This window comes from Artemia franciscana, chromosome 8, assembly GCF_032884065.1.
Source record: "Artemia franciscana chromosome 8, ASM3288406v1, whole genome shotgun sequence".
NCBI classification, from domain to species: Eukaryota; Metazoa; Arthropoda; class Branchiopoda; order Anostraca; family Artemiidae; genus Artemia; species Artemia franciscana.
Window position 1 is genome coordinate 15,825,459 of NC_088870.1, and position 23,045 is coordinate 15,848,503.

Consider the following 23,045-nt stretch of genomic DNA (forward strand, 5'->3'; position numbering starts at 1 on the left):
TTATTATTAGAAATTTTGTACAGAGCGTTTGGAATATATTCTCAGGTTGTGTCCGTGAAGCTCTGTCTCTTGCGGCATTCAAGACAATGGCGTGAAGATTTTTCCTCGCAAAAGAGTAAAGAAGAGCAAAAACTATTTTTATTTATTTTTCTAAGCCTTTTTTTTCTTCTTTTTTTCAATTTTTGTTTTCCTTACTTCTGTAATTGTCTTTTTTCTCTCGCCTTTCCTTTCTTTCTTGTGTTATTCAGTGGATGTAAATAGCGGTGGCCGGCGTTTACTCACCCCCGGAAAATAATCCCCCGTGGAAAGTGCTCCCTGGAAAATAAATCCCCGGAAATTACCACCCCCTTCCGGCTGGTTGGTCTCAAATCACCTAGGACTTTAAAAGGACTAGAACTCTCAATATCTGATCTAATGAGCACGCTCCAAAGTTTCCACGACCATGAGATAGAGGTGGAGATGAAGAAGGGGCAGTCACCCTCCTATACGGAATGAATTCTGCTCATTTTGGAGTTTAATGTTACTCTTTACTTTCATAATAAAAGCGTAGACCAGAAATCATAAGGGAGTAGATATCAATTTCACATTTTTGATGCGTTTTTTACGGTTTCTTTTGTACCCCCCGTCTAAAAAATACATCCCCCAAACAAAAAATATGGTTACGGCGTTGGAGATTATACATCAATTTTTACCTCAAAACCTCCTCGTTTCTCCCTTAAAACTAATTTTTTACTTATCTGATGGCTCAATGAGAGTTGGGATCTTTTGGCATTAAAATGCATGTTTTGAGGTATCCCCTTCTCTCCCTTACTACGAAACAATTGGAGAGAATATAGAAGTATAAGTGGCTTTTTAAGTTTTGTAATTTCCCCGTAGAAGCATAATATTCTTAGGAATGAATATATAACGAGTCAGAGGTAATAAGCTTGAGCCTGTCTGTGTAGTATTTCGACTATTGTTGAGCATCGCCAAGTGCTAAAACCATGTTGTGACCAAGGATGGGCCCAGGATTACTCAAAGCCTCTATTCTACTGGAGGTCCCAGGGAATTCTTGGTATCCACTTCTTAAGCGCTTCATGCAAGTATGAAACTCTCGAATATCTCATTTTCGTAGCGCTAAAATAAAATCGGGAACAGAAGAAAAAAGGTAGGGGAGAAAATGGAAACTGTACAAAATAGCTATTAGAAAAACAGAAACAGAAAAATTAAGAATAGGTCATCTGTTTTTTTTTTTTTTTTCATCAACAGAACAAAAGTAGGTACTTTGAAAAAAAAAAGAAACAGAAAACAGAAACAGTCCCCATGCTTATTTGCGACTTGTCGTCTAATTCTTGCTTAGTTCTCACGTATATTTTCAGTCGAAACTTTTTTACTGGTGCTGTGGCAGTAGGAAGTAGTAGTGGCAAGGTTGATTCAGGCTATATTTGATGAGATTGTGTGTAGTGAGGTACAATTTTGAAGTGAGGTACAATTTTACAGTGAGGTACATAATATCTTTTATGAAGAAGTGTCGGTGGCTGAAAAGTGGGGAGAGGGGATGAGTGCCTGAAACCATCTCGAGGGAGCCGGATTTCCCGGCATGGTCTGATTTACGATCAGGAATTAGATTAATTTTTTCAGCTGAAGGTACAGAACAACAATTATTCCAATAGAGAAAAATTATTCCATATATGAGTGGGCTACTCCTTCCTAAATCCCTTGCCCGTTACATTAAGGTCTCTACTGTTTTGTAAAAAGCTTTTCATTCTAATTACACATAAACAAATTTTGGGGAAGTAGGACAACAAAAGGAGCACATTTCGATGGCTTACGTTTTTTCCAGGGGTGATCGTATCAATCTAAGGGTCCTAGAAGATTGGCCGGGAGTTCATTCCAACAAAAATAAAAAAAATAAGAGCTTTTTTAAATGCAGAGATATTTGTATTAAATGTTAATTAAAAATAGGTATTTTATGGGATTCGTGAGTTAGGATGCAATTCAATGACTCATATGCATCCTGGCAAAAATGAGCAAGGGTAGTGCCTCTTGAAACCCTCTCTTTGAGGGAGTAATATGGCAGATGAAGGCCAAGAGGACCTGGAATCTTTCAACGGCACGCTCCTTAAAAACAATTAAATTCTTAACGACATTCACGTAAGGTTTTTTCGTAAGAATTGATTTGAAAAAAACTTTACACGAAATGAGTTTTTTAAAATAAAGTAAAGAGCTTCATTAGAAAAAATTATCGGAAATAAAGTCAAATGGTCTTCAAAGTAAATAACTAAAGTCTTATAGAAAAAACAGAAAAGATATAAATCTGTTTTTCTCCATGATAAAGACTATGTCAACGAAAAACGAGCAGAAATTATTTATAAAATTTTTTCCACGAAACAACTTTGTCAAAGAAAAGTAAAGGACCCCTATTAAATTAAAAATGAGCAGAAATAAATTCAAGTAATTTTCCAAGGGTAAAACTACCGAAAAAATACGTTCTGAGACAATACTGGTTATGAGTGACGTATGAAAACAAGAAAGGAAATAATAAATGAAAGGAGAAAAAAATCAAATAGGTGAAAAACGAGGATTTTGTCAGCCAGTAGCAAAACATGAAAAACAAGCAAATATTTCGACAAGGATCTCCGCCAAGCCGTCCTCAGTGCTAAAAAAACAAGAAAGAGGAAAAACAAAAAAAAAAGAAAAAAAGAAGAAACAAACAACAAAATCTAACCTTGAACTGTACGAGAGGAAAAAAGACACTGAATCAAACAACAAAAACCAACTTGAATCCAATGAAAGAGAAGTTACCAATTAGATTGAATAAGTATCCTTTGCCTTGCAACAGATTTCGCCTGTCTACAATTTTGGTTTTAATTAGATATGCGGACAGGTTGCCTTAAATTAGACTGGGCGAAGATATTCGTAGAATCTTTTAATATAAAATTGCTATAAATTGGGCTTAAGGAAATATCTCACGTCTCTCTATTTATAGCCAAATTTCTATTTATACGTTTCATTTTTTATCTCAATTGCCTCTTTAAAAGATTGCGGTAGACCATTTATGGTAGATATTAAAGTTGCCTCTTGAAAAAGAACTAAATGGTCAGGATTTTCGTATATATGCTGGGCCAGAGCTGAATCAAAGTTGTCATTTTTATTTTCAAATCTCAGGGACTTATATATTGAAATTTTGTGTTCATGCAATCGTTCCCAAAGTTGTTGATGGGTCCTGCCAATGTAAAATTTTCCACATGAACACGGGACTCTGTAGACACCACTACCTAGTATAGGGTCCGTTTTATCCTTTCCCGAGTTGAAAAAATTTTCAAATTTTTATTCAGTTTTGAAAAAAACAGAGAGATTATGTTTTTTAAAAAATTTTTCAAGTTTGTCGACGAGTTTCTAGACGTATGATAATGTGGTGCAAGTTTTTTTTCTCAATTGACAGTGTAACTGAATCAAAGGGGACGGGCTTTTTATTTTCCTGTTTTACCTTTTTTAATCGTCTATCTATTATATTTTCAATGAGATTGATTGGGTAGCCATTGCAGAATAGAGTATCTTTACCGTAATCTAATCAGTATTTTACATGATTACGTGAACATATTTTTAGAAGCCTGTCGACTAAAGAAATTACTATCCCAAATTTTACACAAGGAGGGTGATTTGACGAAATATGTAGATTCCGATCATTGTGTGTTGACTTTCTGTGTATAGAAAATTCAAGGCTAGGACTATTTCTTATAATTAAAACATCCAAGAAAGGGATCTTTCCTGAATCTTCCAGTTCTATTGTGAATTGAAGGTTTGAATCAAAAGAATTAAAATATTCCAAAAAATCTTTAATAGAGTCCTGACCATGTTCCGAAACAGCAAGAATATCATCAAAGAAACGAAACCAGAGAGAGTGTTTTAAGGGGAAACTATTCAAAGCAGATTGTTCTATGAAATTCATGCAAAAATTTGCCAAAAAAGGAGACAAAACAGTGCCCATGGGTAGGCACTTGACCTGAAGGAAAAGTTTTTCTCCAAACATAAAATATAAAGAGAAACCTGTTGCAAAAACGTACAAGCGTCATTATTGTGTCAATTTCCAAGGTTTTATAACCTGGCCAAGCCAAATTTTCCTCTAATTTTCTTTGTAAGGCCTGTTCACATTTATGGAAATCGCATGAAGTGTACATGGAAACTGCATCAAAATTAGATAAGATATTTTTTTCTGTTATACTATGATTTTTCAGCTTCTCAACAAGATCTATGGAATTTTTTATATAAGATTTCTGTGTTGTTGGAAGAGACATGAAAATTGTAGCTAAGAATCTCCCTACACCTATAGCTGGAAAACTATAACTTGCTACAATAGGACGTAACGGAGTATCCTTCTTATGGATTTTGGGTAGACCATAAAATTTTGGGACTGAACAACCTTTTGGGTAAAATTTTCTGTATATTTGAGGGGTGATAAGTCTTTTGTCTTTTAAAATTGCTAATTCTTTTCTCAACTGCTTAGTGTATTTATCTGTGGGATCAGTTTTTATTTCTTTGTAAGTATTTTTATCCAATACAAGGGTATTTATTTTATTTTGATAATCTACAGAATCCATAATCACAACTGTGTTTCCTTTGTCCGCTCATGTAATTACTGTATTTTTATCTTTTTCCAAATTTTGGAGGATTTTAATTCCTTCCTTTGGTTCAGTTGTAAGCGACCATGACGGCTTATAATCAAGGATACTCTTTACTATTTCTCCTCTTAGTAGGTCTGGAGTTTCAACTTCAACATAAGAGCTAAAAATACCGGAATCCCCACTCGTAATAATTTCTGATATATTTACGTGTGTCTGAGCCATTGCAAATTTAGGTCATTTTGATAAAACACTTAGGTCCTTGGGTGTGAAAACCTTGGAGGATAGATTTTCCAAAGGAGAGCCAGGACAAAATCTAGGAAGGAAAATCCGTGTTTGTTGAAAAACTGAACAAAAAGTAGAACATTTTTGCAACTAGGGAAAGGATAAAACGGACCCTATACTAGGTAGTGGTGTCTACAGAGTCCCCTGTTCATGTGGAAAATTTTACATTGGCAGGACCCATCAACAACTAGGGGAACGATTGCGTGAACACAAAATTTCAATATATAAGTCCCTGAGATTTGAAAATAAAAATGACAACTTTGATTCAGCTCTGGTCCAGCATATATATGAAAATCCTGACCATTTAGTTCTTTTTGAAGAGGCAACTTTAATATCTACCGTAAGTGGTCTACCGCAATTTTTTAAAGAGGCAATTGAGATTAAAAAAAAAACCCATATAAATAAAAATTTGGCTATAAATAGAGATACGGGAGATATTTCCTTGGGCCCAGTTTATAACAATTTAATATTAAAAGACTCTATGAATATTTTCACCCAGTCTAATTTAAGACAACCACATATCTAATGAAAACCAAAATTGTAGACAGGCGAAATCTGTTGCAAGACAAAGGATACTTATTCAACCTAATTGGTAACTTCTCTTTCATTGATTACGAGTTGGTTTTTGTTGTTTGATTAAATAAAAAAATAGTTTTTTTTAACTGAAAGTAAGGAGCGACATTAAAACTTAAAATGAACAGAACTTACTCCGTATATGAAATGGGTTGTCCTCCCCGCAATCCCTCGCTCTTTACGCTAAGGCTTTTAATTGTTTTAAAAAGTAGAATTATGGCAAGAGTCAAAGTTTAGCGTAAAGAGCGAGTGATTACGGAGGGAACAATCCATTTCGTATACGGACTAATTTCTGTTCGTTTTAAGTTTTAATGTCGCTCCTTACTTTCAGTTAGAAAAACTGTTTTTTTATTTAATTTCTGAACGTTTTTGAATTGATGCATGTTTGATTTTGGCTCTCCGCGCATAAATTATTAAAATAAAATTTGTATATTAATTCTTTTTTTTTGGCTAAATGACTTTCTCTTAGTTTTGATCAAACGATTTTGAGAAATAAGGGGTGGGGAAGCAGGCCGAGTTGCCCTCCAATTTTTCGGTTACTTAAAAAGGCAACTAGAACTTTTAATTTTTAACGAACGTTTTTTATTAGTAAAAAATATACGTAACTTAAGAATTAGCTTACGTAACACACTTTTATATTCTTATATTTTTATTATGCATACGAGGGGATTTGTACCCTCGTTAATACCTCCCTCTTTACACTAAATCGTAAGTTTTGTCCCAATTCTTTAAGAATGACCCCTGAATTAGAAAGGCCGTAGAATAAATAGTTAAAATTACTCAAAATACTTTAGCATAAAAAGCGAGGTATATATCTCCTGCTAAATACCTCGCTCTTTATGCTAAAGTATTTTTAGAACCCCTCATATGCGTAATAATCTCTGTTCGTTTTAAGTTTCAATGCTACTCCTTACTTTCAATTGAAAAAACGTTTTCATGTTTAGTTTTTCATTGTTTTTTTTTTTTATAGTAATGTTAGAAAATCTTGCGCCCTTTTAATTGAATTTTTCTTCCCCCATGACATATTCCTCCAAGGAAAGATCCCCCCACGTAGCCCCTTCCTGTCAACCCCACCCCCCAAACCAAAAAATCACCCTGAAAACGTCTGTACACTTTCTAATAACCATTACTGTATGTAAATACTGGTCAAAGTTTGTAACTTGCCGCCCCTCCCCCAGGGATTATGGGGGAGTAAGTCATTCCTAAAGACAAAGTTCTTATGGTTTTTGACTATGCAGAACAAAATGGCTATCTGAAAATTTTGATCCGTTGACCTTGGGAAAAAATGAGCGTGGGAGGGGGCCTAGGTGCCCTCCAATTTTTTTGGTCACTTAAAAAGGGCACTAGAACTTTTCATTTCTGTTAGAATGAGCCCTCTTGCGACATTCTAGGATCACTTGGTCAATACGCTGACCCCTCGGGAAAAGAAAAAAAAAACAACAAAAAAACAAACAAACAAGTAAACACGCACCCGTGATTTGCCTTCTGGCAAAAATTACGAAATTCCACATTTTTGTGGATAGTAGTTTTTTTTTGCTATAAGGTTCTCTGATACGCCGAATGCGATGGTGTGATTTTCGTTGAGATTTTATGACTTTTAGGGGGTGTTTTAATAATCTCTGTTCGTTTTAAGTTTCAATGCTACTCCTTACTTTCAATTAAAAAAACGTTTTCATGTTTATTTTTTCATTGTTTTTTTTATAGTAATGTTAGAAAATCTTGCGCCCTTTTCATTGAATTTTTCTCCCCCCATGACATATTCCTCCAAGGAAAGATCCTCCCACGTAGCCCCTTTCCCTCAACCCCACCCCCCAAACCAAAAAAATCCCCCTGAAAGCGTCTGTACACTTTCCAATAACCATTACTGTATGTAAATACCGGTCAAAGTTTGTAACTTGCAGCCCCTCCCCCAGGGATTATGGGGGAGTAAGTCATTCCTAAAGACATAGTTCTTATGGTTTTCGACTATGCAGAAAAAATGGCTATCTCAAAAGTTTGATCCGTTGGCCTTGGGAAAAAATGAGCGTGGGAGGGGGCCTAGGTGCCCTCCAATTTTTTTGGTCACTGAAAAAGGGCACTAGAACTTTTCACTTCCGTTAGAATGAGCCCTCTTGCGACATTCTAGGATCACTTGGTCAATACGCTGACCCCTGGGGAAAAGAAAAAAAAACAACAAAAAAACAACAAAAAAACAAACAAACAAATAAACACGCACCCGTGATTTGTCTTCTGGCAAAAAATACGAAATTCTACATTTTTGTGGATAGTTGGTTTTTTTGCTATAAAGTTTTCTGATACGCCGAATGCGATGGTGTGATTTTCGTTGAGATTTTATGACTTTTAGGGGGTGTTTTCGCCTGTTTTCCAAAATAGGCAAATTTTCTCAGGCTCGTAACTTTTGATAACAAAGACTAAATTTGTTGAAACTTGTATATTTAGAATCAGCATGAAAATCCGATTCTTTTGATGTATCTTTTAGCATCAAAATTCGTCTTTTAGAGTTTTGTTTACTATTGAGCCGGGTCGCTCCTTACTACAGTTCGTTGCCACGAACTGTTTGATTCAGTGTCTTTTTTCCTTTCGTAGAGTTCGCTTAAGAAGGTTAGATTTTGTTGTTTGTTTCTTCTTTGTTTCTTTTTTTCTTTTTCCTCTTTCTTGTTTTTTGAGCACTTGGGACGACTTGGCGGAGGTCCTTGTCGAAATATTTGCTTATTTTTTCATATTTTGCTACTGGCTGACAAAATTCTCGTTTTTCACCTTTTTGTTTTTTCTCTTTTTATTTATTATTTCGTTTTTTGTTTTCAAACTACCGAAAATCACCACCAATACATAAATAAAACCCAAAACAAACAGAACTTACAGTAAATTACCGAGTCACAACTCAAAACTAGTAAAAAGTAATGTGATTAGGGCTGGCAACCCCCATGCCTTCTCAACACCAGAACGTAATTTGCACTTGTTTGGCAATTGCATTTATAATTATTTACTTAAGAAATCGTTAAACGCTAATTCTGATAAAAGTTACACCCAGCGCATCGAACGGGCGTAACAAATTATGCACATGTTTGCAGGGAGTGTGTTTTGATCTAATTCGATTGAGTCTATCAAAATATGTATAAAAATAATATCAATGACCCCGACCACTTTCAACAAATTATAATAAGTAACCAAAGTTATATCTTGTGAAGTACCTTCTATAGATTTCCAGTATTTCTACAACTAGCTAAATTGCAACTGACCCTGGCTACAGTTCACACACACTCTCTTTTGATAAAGTTTCATTAGGAATGATAAAAAGTGTGAACAAATATTATTTGTTGTTTACATGAAATTAAGTAAGCCAAAGAAACCTCTTAATTGGACAGATTCAAAACAAATAAAGTAGCGACTTCTATTTCTTATAGCCGAGAGACAAAGCGATAGAAGAGGTGGAGAATTGAGACAAGACAACAACTCACGTCAGTAAAAAGAAGTGCTCATCCTTTTTCCCTGGGCCAGTTGTTGCCAACCATTTTACGCCACGCAGTTTTTACTGATAGGAGAAATATAACTATCGACATGCAAAAACCGTGGGATATAAACAAAGATCCTGGGAAACATTCAAAACTTCAGATTAATTAAAAGATAAAATGAAAAATATAAAATATAAAATGAAAGGAGATGGCAATTATTTAAGTGGACAAGTTCTAAGCTTTATTAGTTTTGTTTTATATTCTGAGCTTCAGTCTAATACATTAAAATTACGTTGACTTCCTTGGAGGGGGATTTTGATAGCTGTGACTTGTATTCATAGAGAACATAAGGGAAAAGTTAAATAAAATCATCAGCAAATGAAAATATTTTAACAGAACTCGGTAAGCTACTATTCCATCTCTTACAAATCTGATCTTACCCAAATGTTCGAGTGGGATTATACCTCTTTTAGACTAAGGATATGCCTTTTGTAACATGGGTACTTGTCAGTTAAACGAAACACACTCAACAATTACGCTTAGGTTACATCTCAGAAAACTGGTTTCATAGCCACAAAGACAAGTGACGGGTGAGAGAAGTAGCATGGCCCTAATTACTCCTACAAGTACATAATTTGCATAGCTGGTTGCTATTTCTGTAACAGGAACGACGATACATATAGGCCATATTCAAACAGGAACATAATATCTATATTCAGGTCATACGATTTAAGAAGAACGAGCGCAATGAGAGTTGAAATATGTGTTTTTACTTGACATGATTTTTCGAATAAATCAGCTTGAGAATGGGGTATTACTAGCAGTATTAAATCAGAACTTGAATAATAAATAGATAAACTTAAGATAAGCTTTTCATGTTAGTAATTTCGAATCCATAATCTATTACAATTATAACTCCTTACCTTTTAAATTATCCATTGGGAAATTCATTTTTTTTCATTGTGCAAAATATATAAATCCGCTATTTCAACATGCAGTGATAAACTGAAAGTAAGGTCTCATGGCACTTAGCTATAACTTTTTATCGAAACAGCACATCAGATGATTAATTTGAGGTTCAATAGGAGGGCAGTTAAATATTCTATGTTAAGAGAACGTTATAATTTTGTGAATGTATTTTAAAAATGAAGTACTTTTAAAAGTGATTTGTATGTTTTAATACCTTGATTGGAAAGTTTTCTTAAGAGAATTCTTAGTCTCATTTAAATCGGAGCGTCCTTTGCATAGGTTTTAAGAACTTCGATAACTATTAATTTTTGGATTTGAACTTGCGATCATAAGAGACACCGGCACATAGGGAATATAAATGACGACCGGGACACTCAAAGAGAAAGCGACCGGGACACAAGGAATGTTCGATTAGCAATCACCATCAACAAAGCACCGGGACACAAATGACGACCGGAACACAGGGAGTATAAATGACGACCAGGACATAAGTAAAAAAAAAAATAAAAAACTGAAAAAAAAGGTAAAAACTACAAAAAAACTAAAAAGAAAAAAACTAAAAACTAATAAAAAAAACTAAAAAAGCTAAAAAACTAAAAAAACTAAAAAAACTAAAAAAGACAAAAAAGAAAAAAAGAAAAAAAGGAAAAAAACAAAAAATAAAGGAGAAAAACAAAACTAAAAAAATACAAATAAAAAAAACTAAAAAGAAAAAATAAAAAACTAAAAAAACTAAAAAAAAGTAAAAACCAAAAAAAACTAAAAAGAAAAAAAGGGGAAGAATGCAAAAATTTATTTCATCATATACCATTTCAAAAACGAATGTATATACAGACCGGGACACCGGGATACAAATGACGACCGGGACACAGGGAATATAAATGACGACCGGGAAATATAAATGACGACCGAGACACAGGGACACAACTACAACGGGGACGCCGGGGGGCACAGGGGGATATACAAATGACGACGGGGACACAGGGAATGTTCGATTAGCAATCACCATCAACAAAGCTCAAGGGCAATCATTAGAATCATGAGGTATAACTAAAAAAACTAAAAAAAAGGTAACAAACTAAAAACTAAAAAAAAAAAAAAATCACCAATTCAAAAACGAATGTATATACAGACCGAGACACCGGGACACAAATGACGACCGGGACACCGGGACACAAGGAATATAAATGACGCCCGGGACACTCAAAGAGAAATCACAGACTGGGACACCGGGACACAAATGACGACCGGGACACAGGGAATATAAATGACGACCGGGACACAGGGACACAACTACAACGGGGACGCCGGGGGGCACAGGGAGATATATAAATGACGACGGCTAAACAGGGAATGGTCGATTAGCAATCACCATCAACAAAGCTCAAGGGCACTCATTAGAATCATGGGGTATAGATCTGAATACGGATTGTTTTCCCATGGACCATTATATGTTGCATGTTCAAGAGTCGGTAAACCTGACAATCTATTTATATGCACAGACAATGGGACAGCAAAGAATGTTGTATATTCGCAAGTTTTACGTATATATATATATATATATATATATATATATATATATATATATATATATATATATATATATATATATATATATATATATATATATATATATATATATATATATATATATATATATATATATATATCTATCTATATTCACAGGTGGGACATAGGGACACAACTACAATGGCGCGTAACTAATATGGCGCGTAACGACTTACGTGCGCGGGAGGGCTTGGGGGGGCGAAGCGCCCTCACCAACTAGGTGTTGGGGTGGCGCGAAGCGCCACCCCAACAGCTTGTTATATATATATATATATATATATATATATATATATATATATATATATATATATATATATATATATATATATATATATATATATATATATATAAATAAACTGTCTGTCTGTCTGTCAATTGACGTCATTATATGACGTCTGAATTATTTCATCATATACCAATTCAAAAATGAATGTATTCAAGCCGAAGTAGCTGAGTTGGTAAAGCGTTATGTACCAGGTTCCAGGTCCGATAGGTTCTAGGTTCGAACCTTGGCTTTAGCATTAATACAAAAGAAGAAAAAAAACTAAAAAAGGTAAAAACTACAAAAAAACTAAAAATAAAATACTAAAAAAAACTAAAACAGCTAAAAAACTAAAAAAAAACTAAAAAAAGGTAAAAACTAAAAACTAGAAAAGAAAAAAAAATGTAAAAACTACAAAAAAAACTAAAAAGAAAAAAAAACAAAAACTAATAAAAAAAATAAAAAAACTAAAAACTGAAAAAGAAAAAAAAGAAAAAAAGGAAAAAACTGAAAAATAAAGGAGAAAAAGATTACTAAAAACCGGGACACAGGGAATATAAATGACGACCGGGACACTCAAAGTGAAATTACAGACTGGGACACCGGGACACAAATGACGACCGGGACACAGGGACACAGGGAATATAAATGACGACTGGGACGCTTAAAGAGAAATTACAGACTGGGACACTGGGACACAAATAACGACTGGGAGATATAAATGACGACCGGGACACTCAAAGATAAATTACAGACCGGTACACCGGGACACAAATGACGACCGGGACACAGGGACACAGGGAATACAAATGACGACTGGGACGCTTAAAGAGAAATTACAGACTGGGACACTGGGACACAAATGACGACCGGGATACTGGGTACAAGGGGGATGCCGGGGGCACAGAGGGATATATAAATGACGACGGGGACACAGGGAATGTTCGATTAGCAATCACCATCAACAAAGCTCAAGGGCAATCATTAGAATAATCAGGTATAGATCTGAATACGGATTGTTTTTCCCATGGACAATTTTATGTTGCATGTTCAAGAGTCGGTAAACCTGACAATCTATTTATATGCACAGACAATGGGACAGCGAAGAATGTTGTAGATTGTGAAACTGGTATTAGTATCTAACTAATTGTTAACAGGAAACTGGTATAGATATCCAAACTGTGTATGCAGCAAAACAAAATTGCGTTCCGGCCTATATTGTTGTAGTACTATCTACGCGTCGGAGCGCAGGCTTGGAGGAGGCGCCAAGTTCAGAGCTCTGTAACAAAGCTTCTCATGGGCAAGATAGTAGTTTCATAACTGTATTGGTATCTAAGCTGTGGGAGGGGGGCTATCTGAAAATTACAAATTAGGGCAACAGTTATAAATATTTTACAAATGGGTATTGTTGAATCTTTTTCAAATGAGCTAGATATTTTTCCGAAACAAAATCCGATATGTGTGTCTGTTTTAGTTCCTATTTAAAAAAAAAAAAAAATATTTCTATAAGCATCAATAGTGGTTTTTGCAAGTGCGGTTCTTTTTGCAGTGCTCAGTCAATTGCAAGCAGTGTTTCACCGCCAGATGAATTTATTGTCAAATCCCCCCATGGAGATTGCCATGTGCCTGACGTCACAATCCCAAGCTATATATTTTCAAACATACGATATCCAGAAAAGATTGCATTGGTAAGAACTATTTACTTTCGTACTTGATTTAAATACCAAGTATCACACTCAAAGTTTTAAGATTTTGTGGGAGGGGTGTCTGAGATAAACTCCCATACTCTCTGAAATTCGAATCTCTTTTTCTTTGAAATAAATTGTGGGCACGCTATTTCATTGAATGAAATACTATTCAATAATATGTCGTTCCAACATTTTAATCTAAAAACTCCTCTGGAATAGGCAAATTTATTCCTGTATTTCAGGTCTAATTAGGACCCCACAAATAACAAAAGTTGTGAAGCCTTGGAGTCATAAGATGTGCGTCAAAGTTCTGCAGTCGCAGAGTTTGTTTAAGCATTGATTAAATATCTTTCCGCAAAAGAAGTTTTTAAAGAAAAGTAAAGAATTACACAAAGCGAAAGGTGAGTGAAAATAAGGTCAAATAATAATTCAAGCTTAAAATGAATAGAAATAACTATCAGTTATTAAATGAAACTCAAAACGAACAGATAATATAGTAAATGATCAAGTGAGACATAAAGCGAACAGCGTCACTTGCACTTTATTGATAACATTTTGTTTCGGGCGGTGTGCTTTTATTTGTCATCGTAGCAACAAATTAAAAAAGAAAACCTCCCGTATAATCAAGATTATTGAATAGAACTAATGAATGTAGATTAACAGTTTAGTATATAATCTTATTCATTCCTTGAGCTTTCTAGTAACTTTGGATTTATATATGTTAAAAAATTCAGAATTTAAAATATAAGCCTTCTTGATTTCCCTGTCCAATATTTCCTCAAAGTTTTAGCTATGTCTCTTAAGCCGTTAATTTACACACTTGAAGGTACCTGAGATACCGCCAGTTTGCCCTTTTGACAATTTGGATGCCTATGTGTTTTTATTAAATACCACACCCTTTTGAGATTCCTTAAAGTTTCAACATAAATTCCCTGGCTCTACCACGTAGAGTCTATCTGAGGTAGAGTATACCATAGACAATGCAGATACATCCGTTCGACAACCTGGATACAAATAATGAGTCTTGGTGTAGGGCAATACCCACCCACATTATTTTCTGAAATTTTAGACTTGATGCCTCAATCATTCATGAAATATTGCAGATATGGCATTTTATCAACCTGGATGCACAAAGTATGCTTTGATGTAGTTCAACATTCGCTGAAAGTTTAACATACTACCCTTAGCCATTCCTTAGACGTTGCACATTCATTTTTTCATAATCTGGATAAACTATAGTTTCTTTGATTCAGTTTTTCATCACCATCAGCTTTACTTGACAATTTCAACCTGAGTGGTTCCTGAGATATTTGAATATAGGCCATTTTAACAACCTTGAAGTACGTGGCCTTTTGATTTACTTCAATATTTCTCTCTATATTCCTTACTAATTCCAACTTAACATCCTTAGCTATTCCAGATATATTGCAGATGCGCGCTTTTAACGACCCAGACACTCTTAGTGTCCTCTGATCTATAGTTCCACCCTCCCTCCTTAAAATTCTCTGGGATTTTCAACTTAACGACCTTAGATGTTCCTCAGATAGTATTGCAGGTATACCCTTTTTACAACCTAGATGGATTCAGTGTCCTTTGATTTAGTTCAACACGTCCCGCTGATTTTAGCGTGTTATCCTGAGACATTCCCTTGAAGTTTCAACTTAATGACCTTAGATGTTCATAACATAGTAATAGTATTGCAGATAGGTTCTTTTGACAACCAGGACGCAGATAGTATCTTTGATTTAGTTTATTATCCACCACAACATGCCCTGAAAGAGTCAACTTAATGCTGAGACGGTTCCGTTCCTGAGATATTCCAGATTCGCTCTTTTGACAATCTGTATGCACAGTGTCTTTTGAATTATTTCAACATCACGAACAACATACCCTGAAAGTTTCAAACGTAATATCTTTAGGAGTTCCTTAGATATTGCACATTCTGCCTCTTGACAATCTGAATACATAATAGCGTCTTTTTACTTTTTTATCTCCATCAGCTTTCTTCGGAAATTTCAATGTAATACCACAAGTGGTTCATGAGATATTGCATAGTTGTCATTTTGACAACCTTGGAGTGGGTGAGGTCCTTTGATTTTACTTCAATGTTCCTCTCACTATTCCTTGCTAACTCCAAGTTAACATCCCTAGCCGTGCCAAAGATACTGCAGATGCGCCCTTCTGACAACCGAGACAATCGTAGTGTCCTCTGATGTATAGTTTACCCACCCTTCTTTACATTCCCTGGAAGTTTCAACTTAATGAACTTAGGTGTTTCTCACATCGTTTTGCCTTTTGGACGACCTGGATGGACTTACTGTCCTTTGATTTGGTTCAACATGTCCCGCTGGCTTCCATTTGATATCTTTAGATGTTTCTGAGAAATCTCTTGGAAGTTCCAACTTAATAACCTTAGATGTTCCTCACATAGTATTGCAGGTATACCTTTTTGACAAACTGGATGGATATAGTGTCCTTTGATTTAGTTCAACATTTCCCGCTGGTTTCAACTTAATATACTTAGATGCTTCTTAGATATTGCAAATACGCTCTTTTGAAAACATGGGTACAGCTCAACTTCCCCCTCAACAGTCACTGTAAGTTGCAATATAATTCCCTTAGCCATTCCGTTTATATTGTAGACTTTTGTCCTTTTGGCAACCTGGATGCCCATTATCCTCTTAATATTCTCTGAAAGTTTCAATTTAGTATCCACAGCTGTTCCTGAGGCATTGCATATACGCCATTCTGACAACCTACATACACTTCGTGTTTTTTTACTTAGTTCAACATCCTCCATAACATTCCCTTAAAGTTTCACCTTTATATCATTATGCCTTTTGAAGACCCAGGATGAAATATGCCACCTTCCCTGTGGCAATAATGAAACCTTTATTTCAGGGCCGTATCCAGGATTGTCTTTTTCAGAGAGTGCATTGCACAGGGATTTTTTTTTTTGGGGGGGGGTTCACACAAAAAACCTCAAAACGCAAAAATAGTTGTTATGTCATTTATGTTGCGTTTTTACGAGCCAGACAAACATTTCAGGAGGGGGGTCTAAACCCCCTAACCCCCCTGGATACAGCGTTGCTATATGTAAACAATGGGCAAATTGTCTAATTTACAGCCCTTACTCCAGGGGCTCTGGTGGGTTATTTCATCCATGGGGCATACTTTCGAGAAAAGAACATTTAATATCAGAATATTTGGATAATGATGTATTTGTTTTAAGGAGAGGGTTCCTTGCCCTTTTATCGTAATACGTGCCTGATCAAATTTATTTCCTATAGGTGTGAACTGGTTTTCAAAATTAAATATTTATAAAAAGATAAATAACTGAATTTCATCGTTACATGGGCTTCCAATGGGCAGTACCTGTAATAAGATTTAGGTGATGTGGCGATTTTTTTTTCTTTCAATAATTAATTGTTCTTTACAAAAAAAATACTAAATATTTAAAATTACTAAACTTACAATATACAAACTTACTAAATATTAAGAAAGTCAACTAGCAAAATAGTATCATGGGTTTTATTTCAGGAATGTGGTATCACAGGCCAAAAATTTACTTATAAGGAACTGTATGAACTGTCAAAGAAGTTTGGATCAGCACTGCTCAGAATGGGTTTGCGAAAGGGAGATGTCCTTGCCGTCATTATTCCAAACTCGCCACTCTTTCCAGTCGTTTTTCTTGGAGCAGCTGCAGTGGGAGTAACAGTTTCTCCCGCCAATCCAATTTACACGCCTGGTAGTATTTCTTTAGTTCATTTCTTTTCAGGTTCTTCCCAGTGGAAACAAAGAACATAATAATGAAAAGGTTTTGACCTTTGATGGTCTAACACCATGGTTCCACAAGTGGGGCACATACCCCACCGGTGCGGCATGGCAATATTTCGGTGAGTCGTAAGTATGACGTACACCCTTCGTCTCGCTATACTTTAGAGCCTTAATAATAAAATAAATAAAAAACACTTTTCATGTGAATGACTTCATACAATGTATAAAAGTGGTTGCATTCGGACACTGGTTTTTGTTTGTATAAAACGTGCCTAGAGGACAACCCGAAAAGAGATACCAAGCTAAGGACCTTTTAAGCCTGCTCTGGGTGGATACAAGCAAAATCGGTTGGGAGCCACTGCTCTAACATGAGCCTAATGGGAAAAAGATCTTAACAGATGGCACATCTTTATTGAGTTGAATGAGCGTGATTCCGTTGTCTGTTGATCCTCATTAATACTTTTAGAAAAAATATACGTTTCGAAATTCTCATTTTAAATTATTGGTTAGTTTTGTCATACGAAAACGATCTGGAATTAAAACTCATCAGAAGAGTAAACAAAACTAATAAAAGAAGTGACGCCACTAGCGGTATAGGGATGTAAAGTTTAAATAAATGAAATATATAAAATAATATTGAAGCTACAAAAAGCGTTTGGTATTCCATTTGATCTAGTGCACGTCTGTCAGAGGTGACACGCGAAATTGTTTTGGGTGGCACATGTTGACAACCTATTGAGAGGAAGAAAGTCTATCTTATATATCTATTGAGATATCAAAAAGGTTATCAAAGTCCCCCCCCTAAAAATATGAATCTAAAACCCGTCCTTGCTGTCATTATTCGGAGCTCGCCGCTATTACAATCGTTTTTCTAGGAGCAGTCGTGGTAGGAGTAAATGTCTCTCCTGCCAATACCATTTACACACCAGGTTGATTTCTTTAGTTACTATCCTCATCATTACTACTACTACTGCTACTAACAACTCAGTGCAACACCAACTCACCTGAGGCCAAAACAGCTAACGCGCGGCCCTCCTCCATACCAATCTATTCAAAGCCTCCCTTTTTACACCCTCCCAGTAATTCCCATTTCCTTTAGATCTTTCTTTATGACGTCTCCCCACCTCAGACGAGGACGACCTGCTTTCCTTTTAGCCCCAGATGGTAGGCCGAAAAGGAAAATCTGCTGCAATCTGTCATCCTTAATTCGCACAACATGCCATAGCCATCTCAACTTTTCTTTTATCATAACCCTTGAAAGCGGGATTGAACCACATTTTTTGCACCGCCTACTGTTTGAAATATAGTCAGTAGGCCGGGTAGCCAGAAAAATCGATAGGCAATTTCTCTGGAAAACATCTGGAAAATTTTCATCCGCTTTTCGGAGCGCCCATGCTTCAAAGCCATATTTGACCAGTGTCATCACTGTAGCTTCTAATATTCCAATCTTAGTTTGCAGACTTGTCTTCCTATTTTTCCAAACTTTTGAGCCTTGGCTATTCTACTTTTAACATCTTTACTGCTCCCACCGTCTTTACTTATAATACTACCATGGTGATTGAAGCTGCCCACCTGATCAACCTTTTTGTTAACCGGCATCACCTTTTCATCTTCACTTACTCCTAGCCTTAGTGACTTAGTCTTCTTAACATTAATTTCCAGCACCATGAACTATTTTAGCACCCTCAACTCTCAAAACATGTAAGAGTTAATTCATTTTGTTCACACTTTCCTCTAGGAAGCTTAAATCATCAGGATAATCTAAGTCTATGAGAGTTTTCCCTCCCCATTTGATTCCGTGGTCTCCCATTGCCTTTCCTGTGCTCCTTAACAAAAGGTTCACCAAAATGATCCATAAAAAGGGGGGTAGAACACAACTCTGCTCGGATCCTGATTCAATACGAAACCAGCTGCTAACCTCATTTCCTACCTTAACCGCAGCAGTGTTATGGCCTTTGTGATTCAGGGGTCATTCTTAAAGATTTGGGATAAAATTCAAGCTTTAGTATAAAGAGTAAGGTATTGACGAGGGGGGAAAACCCTCTCATATACGTAATAAAAATACACAAAAATAAAAATTCGTTACGTAAGATAATTCGTAGGGTACGTTTGTTTATTACTAACAAAAACATTCGGACAAAAAAATTAAAAAAATCTAGTTGCATTTTTAAGTAGCCAAAAATTGGAGGGCAACTAGGCCTCTTCTAGCCGTCCTGGGCGAGTGGGTTGGTGTGCTGGATTCGGGATCCCTTGTCTGAGAGGACGCGGGTTCGAATCCCAATGTACCCAATTCTTCAGTTTGGGACGGGGGTCAGTGGCGTGACTCTGTAAGCTTAGCCAGAGTCGACCCAGCTCTAAATGGGTACCTGGAGAAATCTGGGGAAGGTAAACAGGAAGGGTGTGCAAAAGCACAGGATGGCTGGCCCCCAACCCCCCATTGCACTTCCTGGCTGAAGGGCCAAGAAACGGAGATCAGCACTGCCACTACGGACTGTAAAGTCTAATGCCGTATCCTTTAACTTTTTTTAGCTAGGCCTCTTCTCACATCCCTTTTTATCAAAACTATGAGAAAGCCAACAAGCAAAAAAAAAAATTAATATGCAAATTTCGTTTTAATTATTCATGTGTGGTGAGCCAAAATCAAAACATGCATTAATTCAAAAATGTTCAGAACTTCAACAAAAAAAGTTTTTTTTTACTGCAAATAAGGAGCGACATTAAAACTCAAAATGAACAGAAATTATTTGGTATATGAAAGGGGTTCTCACCTCTGCAACGCCTCGCTCTTTACGCTAAAGCTTTTTCATTGTTTTAAAAAGTAGAGTTGTGACAAAGAGTCAAACTTTAGTGTAAAGAGCGGGGCATTGCGGATGGGCGAACCCCTTTCATATGCGGAATAATTTCTGTTCGTTTTAAGTTTTAGTTTCGCTCCTTATTTGCAGTTAAAAAACTTGTTTTTTCTATTTAATACAAGAGTAAATCCAGGTCACATAGGAAAAAGTTACTGCGAGAGTTATATTCGGGAATTTGGTCACTGATTAATTTAATTGCCGTCATATTCCTATAAAATCGTCTCTTCTACAACTGTTGATGTTGTGTAGAAAAAATGTGATTAACAATTTACATGACTGTTGCTGCTGTATGGAAGAATAATTAAATTAAAAAGGTCGATAAAAAGCCAATTTTTTTCAATTCAATAGATTGCTTGGCAAAGTAACTAAAATTGCTTGAGCTGGCAGCTAAAGTGGAGTGACAAGCGAATAGAGTAAGTGTGATTAACCAATAAATAAAAAACTAATGGCATAAGTCATAAGCCATAATGGTATTTGTGTCATATCCACTACAATGAAGTTCTGTCGAGAAGTGAAGTTTGATTAATGTTAATGAGATAAAGCAAAATATGGTGAAAATATTATACTTTATCAACAACACACAAAAACTACAACAAAGAATGGTGATTGGGGGGCCGCCCAGACCGCATTATATTAGATACTTAACCTAAACTAACCTAACCAAAGTACCAACTATACATTTAATTAAAATATAGCTACAATGTAGTTTCCTACCAAGCCGAAGCTAATATTGTCTGGTGTAAAGACCATGGAAACCGGTTATTGTCTCATGTTCGTGATACAAGATCTTGAATGTGGTGGCTATAATACAAAAGTACCGCCATAACTGTTAGACAGTCCTGACTAGCCAAAAGATACATTACCAAAGCTAATGATAACTTGGTAGTTGATTATTGGAAAAACATTAAAGAATTACGCTTAGGTTACATCTCAGAACACCGGCTTCATAGCTACGAAAACAAGTGACGGACGAACAATGTATTAGGCTTAGATAGAAAACACTGGATTTGTGTAATTTGGGCTATGTATTTGATCATTAGGGGATGGGATGGGGGTGAGGTTAGGTTGGGTTAAGTTTCCAAAATTTTGTTTCTAAAGCATTAGGATGAACCTAACTTCACTTCTTGGGTGTTTTTCCAATAACCTACTAGTACCGTTACTCACTAAGGAGACCAACATTCAGTCAGTCCCACATTGTGAGCTAATTTGCGTAATTTCAATAATTTGAATTGAACAATTTATAGAGGAATTAAGCCGACAAGTGATATTGAGCAATGCAAAAGCCGTGGTTTCATTTGCACCTGTCGCAAAAGGACTTAATTTGCAAAAGGAAAATATGAAGACAGTATTCAGGTTCATAGCTGTTGGGGGAAGTTTAGAAGGTTGGATTAACTTGGAAGATCTACTAAAAGATGATGGAAGCCTTTATAAAGAAGCTGAGGTTTGTCATTTCCTGGCTATTTTTCATAAGTCTGTTTGACAAAAAAGAATCTATTTGCACAAAAGAAATGCTAAAAATATCAGCATTATATTTTGTGTCTCTCTATGATGGTAATTTATTTCCCACGTGTCGTAACTCCCTGAGGCTGCCCAATATTCTTTATAATGGATTGTTATATGCTCTTAGTATCACATTTTTAATTTTTAACGCTTCTTTATTACTTTACCACCAAATACCCCCTTCATCGTTCAAGCTACTATTCGTCTCGCCCTCTTGGTCTTCTCTTCCTACTTCCCCCCGTTTCATAGTGCAATAAAAAAATAAAAACAGAGGATACATCCGCAAATATTTTGCAAACTTACTGCATGCAAAGTGGTTCTGATAATTAACCACTACGCTATAGAGTCTTTTAAGCAGTTCGTAAATAAGTTATTATTCAAGTACAAGAATTCTCAATTCATCCCTCTCCCCTTCAACGAACTCCCTCCCAGCCTCCCTCTGACCCATTGGTTGCACACAAAAAGCCTTGAGATAGTAAATGGTAATAATCTCATGTACCAATTAGTATATAATACAAACCATTGGGAAAAAATCTCTGAACTCCCCCTCCCAAAGTGCCGTCCCATCCTTATAATTAAATCTCTTCCTAGTGGGGTAACATGTGGTATAAGTGGGTAAAGCGAAACGGGGTATATTGTTTTAGCGCCACATTTCCTCTCTCTCCTAACTCTTGTCTTGACGTTCTTCTGCCAGTGAGAGTCACACATGCCAATTTTCAGGCCATTTGGTCCATTCATTTAGAAATGAATAGCAAACAAACAAATAAACGAATAACTTTATATTTTTCCCTGAAAAAGGATTTCAGGTATCTTTTTCAAATTAAATAAAAAAAATAATTTTTTTAGCTGAAAGTAAGGAGCGACATTAAAACTTAAAACGAACAGAAATTACTCCGTATATAAAATGGGTTGTCCCCTCCGCAATCCCTCGCTCTTTACGCTAAAGCTTTTAATTGTTTTAAAAAGTAGAATTGTGGCAAAGAGTCAAACTTTAGCGTAAAGAGCGAGGGATTGCAGAGGGGACAACCCATTTTATATACGGAGTAATTTCTGTTCGTTTTAAGTTTTAATGTCGCTCCTTACTTTCAGCTAAAAAAATTAATTTTTTTTATTTAATTTCTGAACGTTTTTGAATTAATGCATGTTTGGTTTTGGCTCTCCGCACATAAATTATTAAAGTGAAATTTGTATATTAATTCTTTTTTTGGCTAAATGGCTTTCTCTTAGTTTTGATCAGACGATTTTGAGAAATAAGGGGTGGAGAAGGAGACCTAGTTGCTCACCAATTTTTCGGTTGCTTAAAAAGGCAACTAGAACTTTTAATTTTTAACGAACGTTTTTATTAGTAAAAAATATACGTAACATATAAATTAGCAACTTACGTAACAAACTTTCATAATCTTATATTTTTATTATGTATACATGGGGGTTTGTATCCTCGTTAATACCTCGCTCTTTACACTAAATATTAAGCTTTGTCCCAATTCTTTAAGAATGACCCCTGAATCGGAAAGGCC

General features: G+C 35.7%; 2 protein-coding genes across 2 annotated transcripts in view; one reads left to right on the forward strand and one right to left on the reverse strand.

Annotated features, from left to right (window-relative positions):
* LOC136030047 (glycerol-3-phosphate acyltransferase 1, mitochondrial-like) overlaps positions 1 to 8,671 on the reverse strand; it is a 112,226-nt gene extending 103,555 nt beyond the window's left edge. The window contains exon 1 of the mRNA XM_065708667.1: positions 8,651 to 8,671. The gene's annotated coding sequence lies outside the window, so the exon portion shown is untranslated. The remainder of the gene's footprint in view (positions 1 to 8,650) is intronic.
* LOC136030049 (uncharacterized) overlaps positions 1 to 23,045 on the forward strand; it is a 97,157-nt gene that overhangs the window by 1,422 nt on the left and 72,690 nt on the right. Inside the window, exons 2-4 of the mRNA XM_065708670.1 lie at positions 13,261 to 13,399; positions 16,940 to 17,147; positions 21,273 to 21,469. Of these exons, the coding sequence (XP_065564742.1) occupies positions 13,261 to 13,399; positions 16,940 to 17,147; positions 21,273 to 21,469 (544 nt within the window). The remainder of the gene's footprint in view (positions 1 to 13,260; positions 13,400 to 16,939; positions 17,148 to 21,272; positions 21,470 to 23,045) is intronic.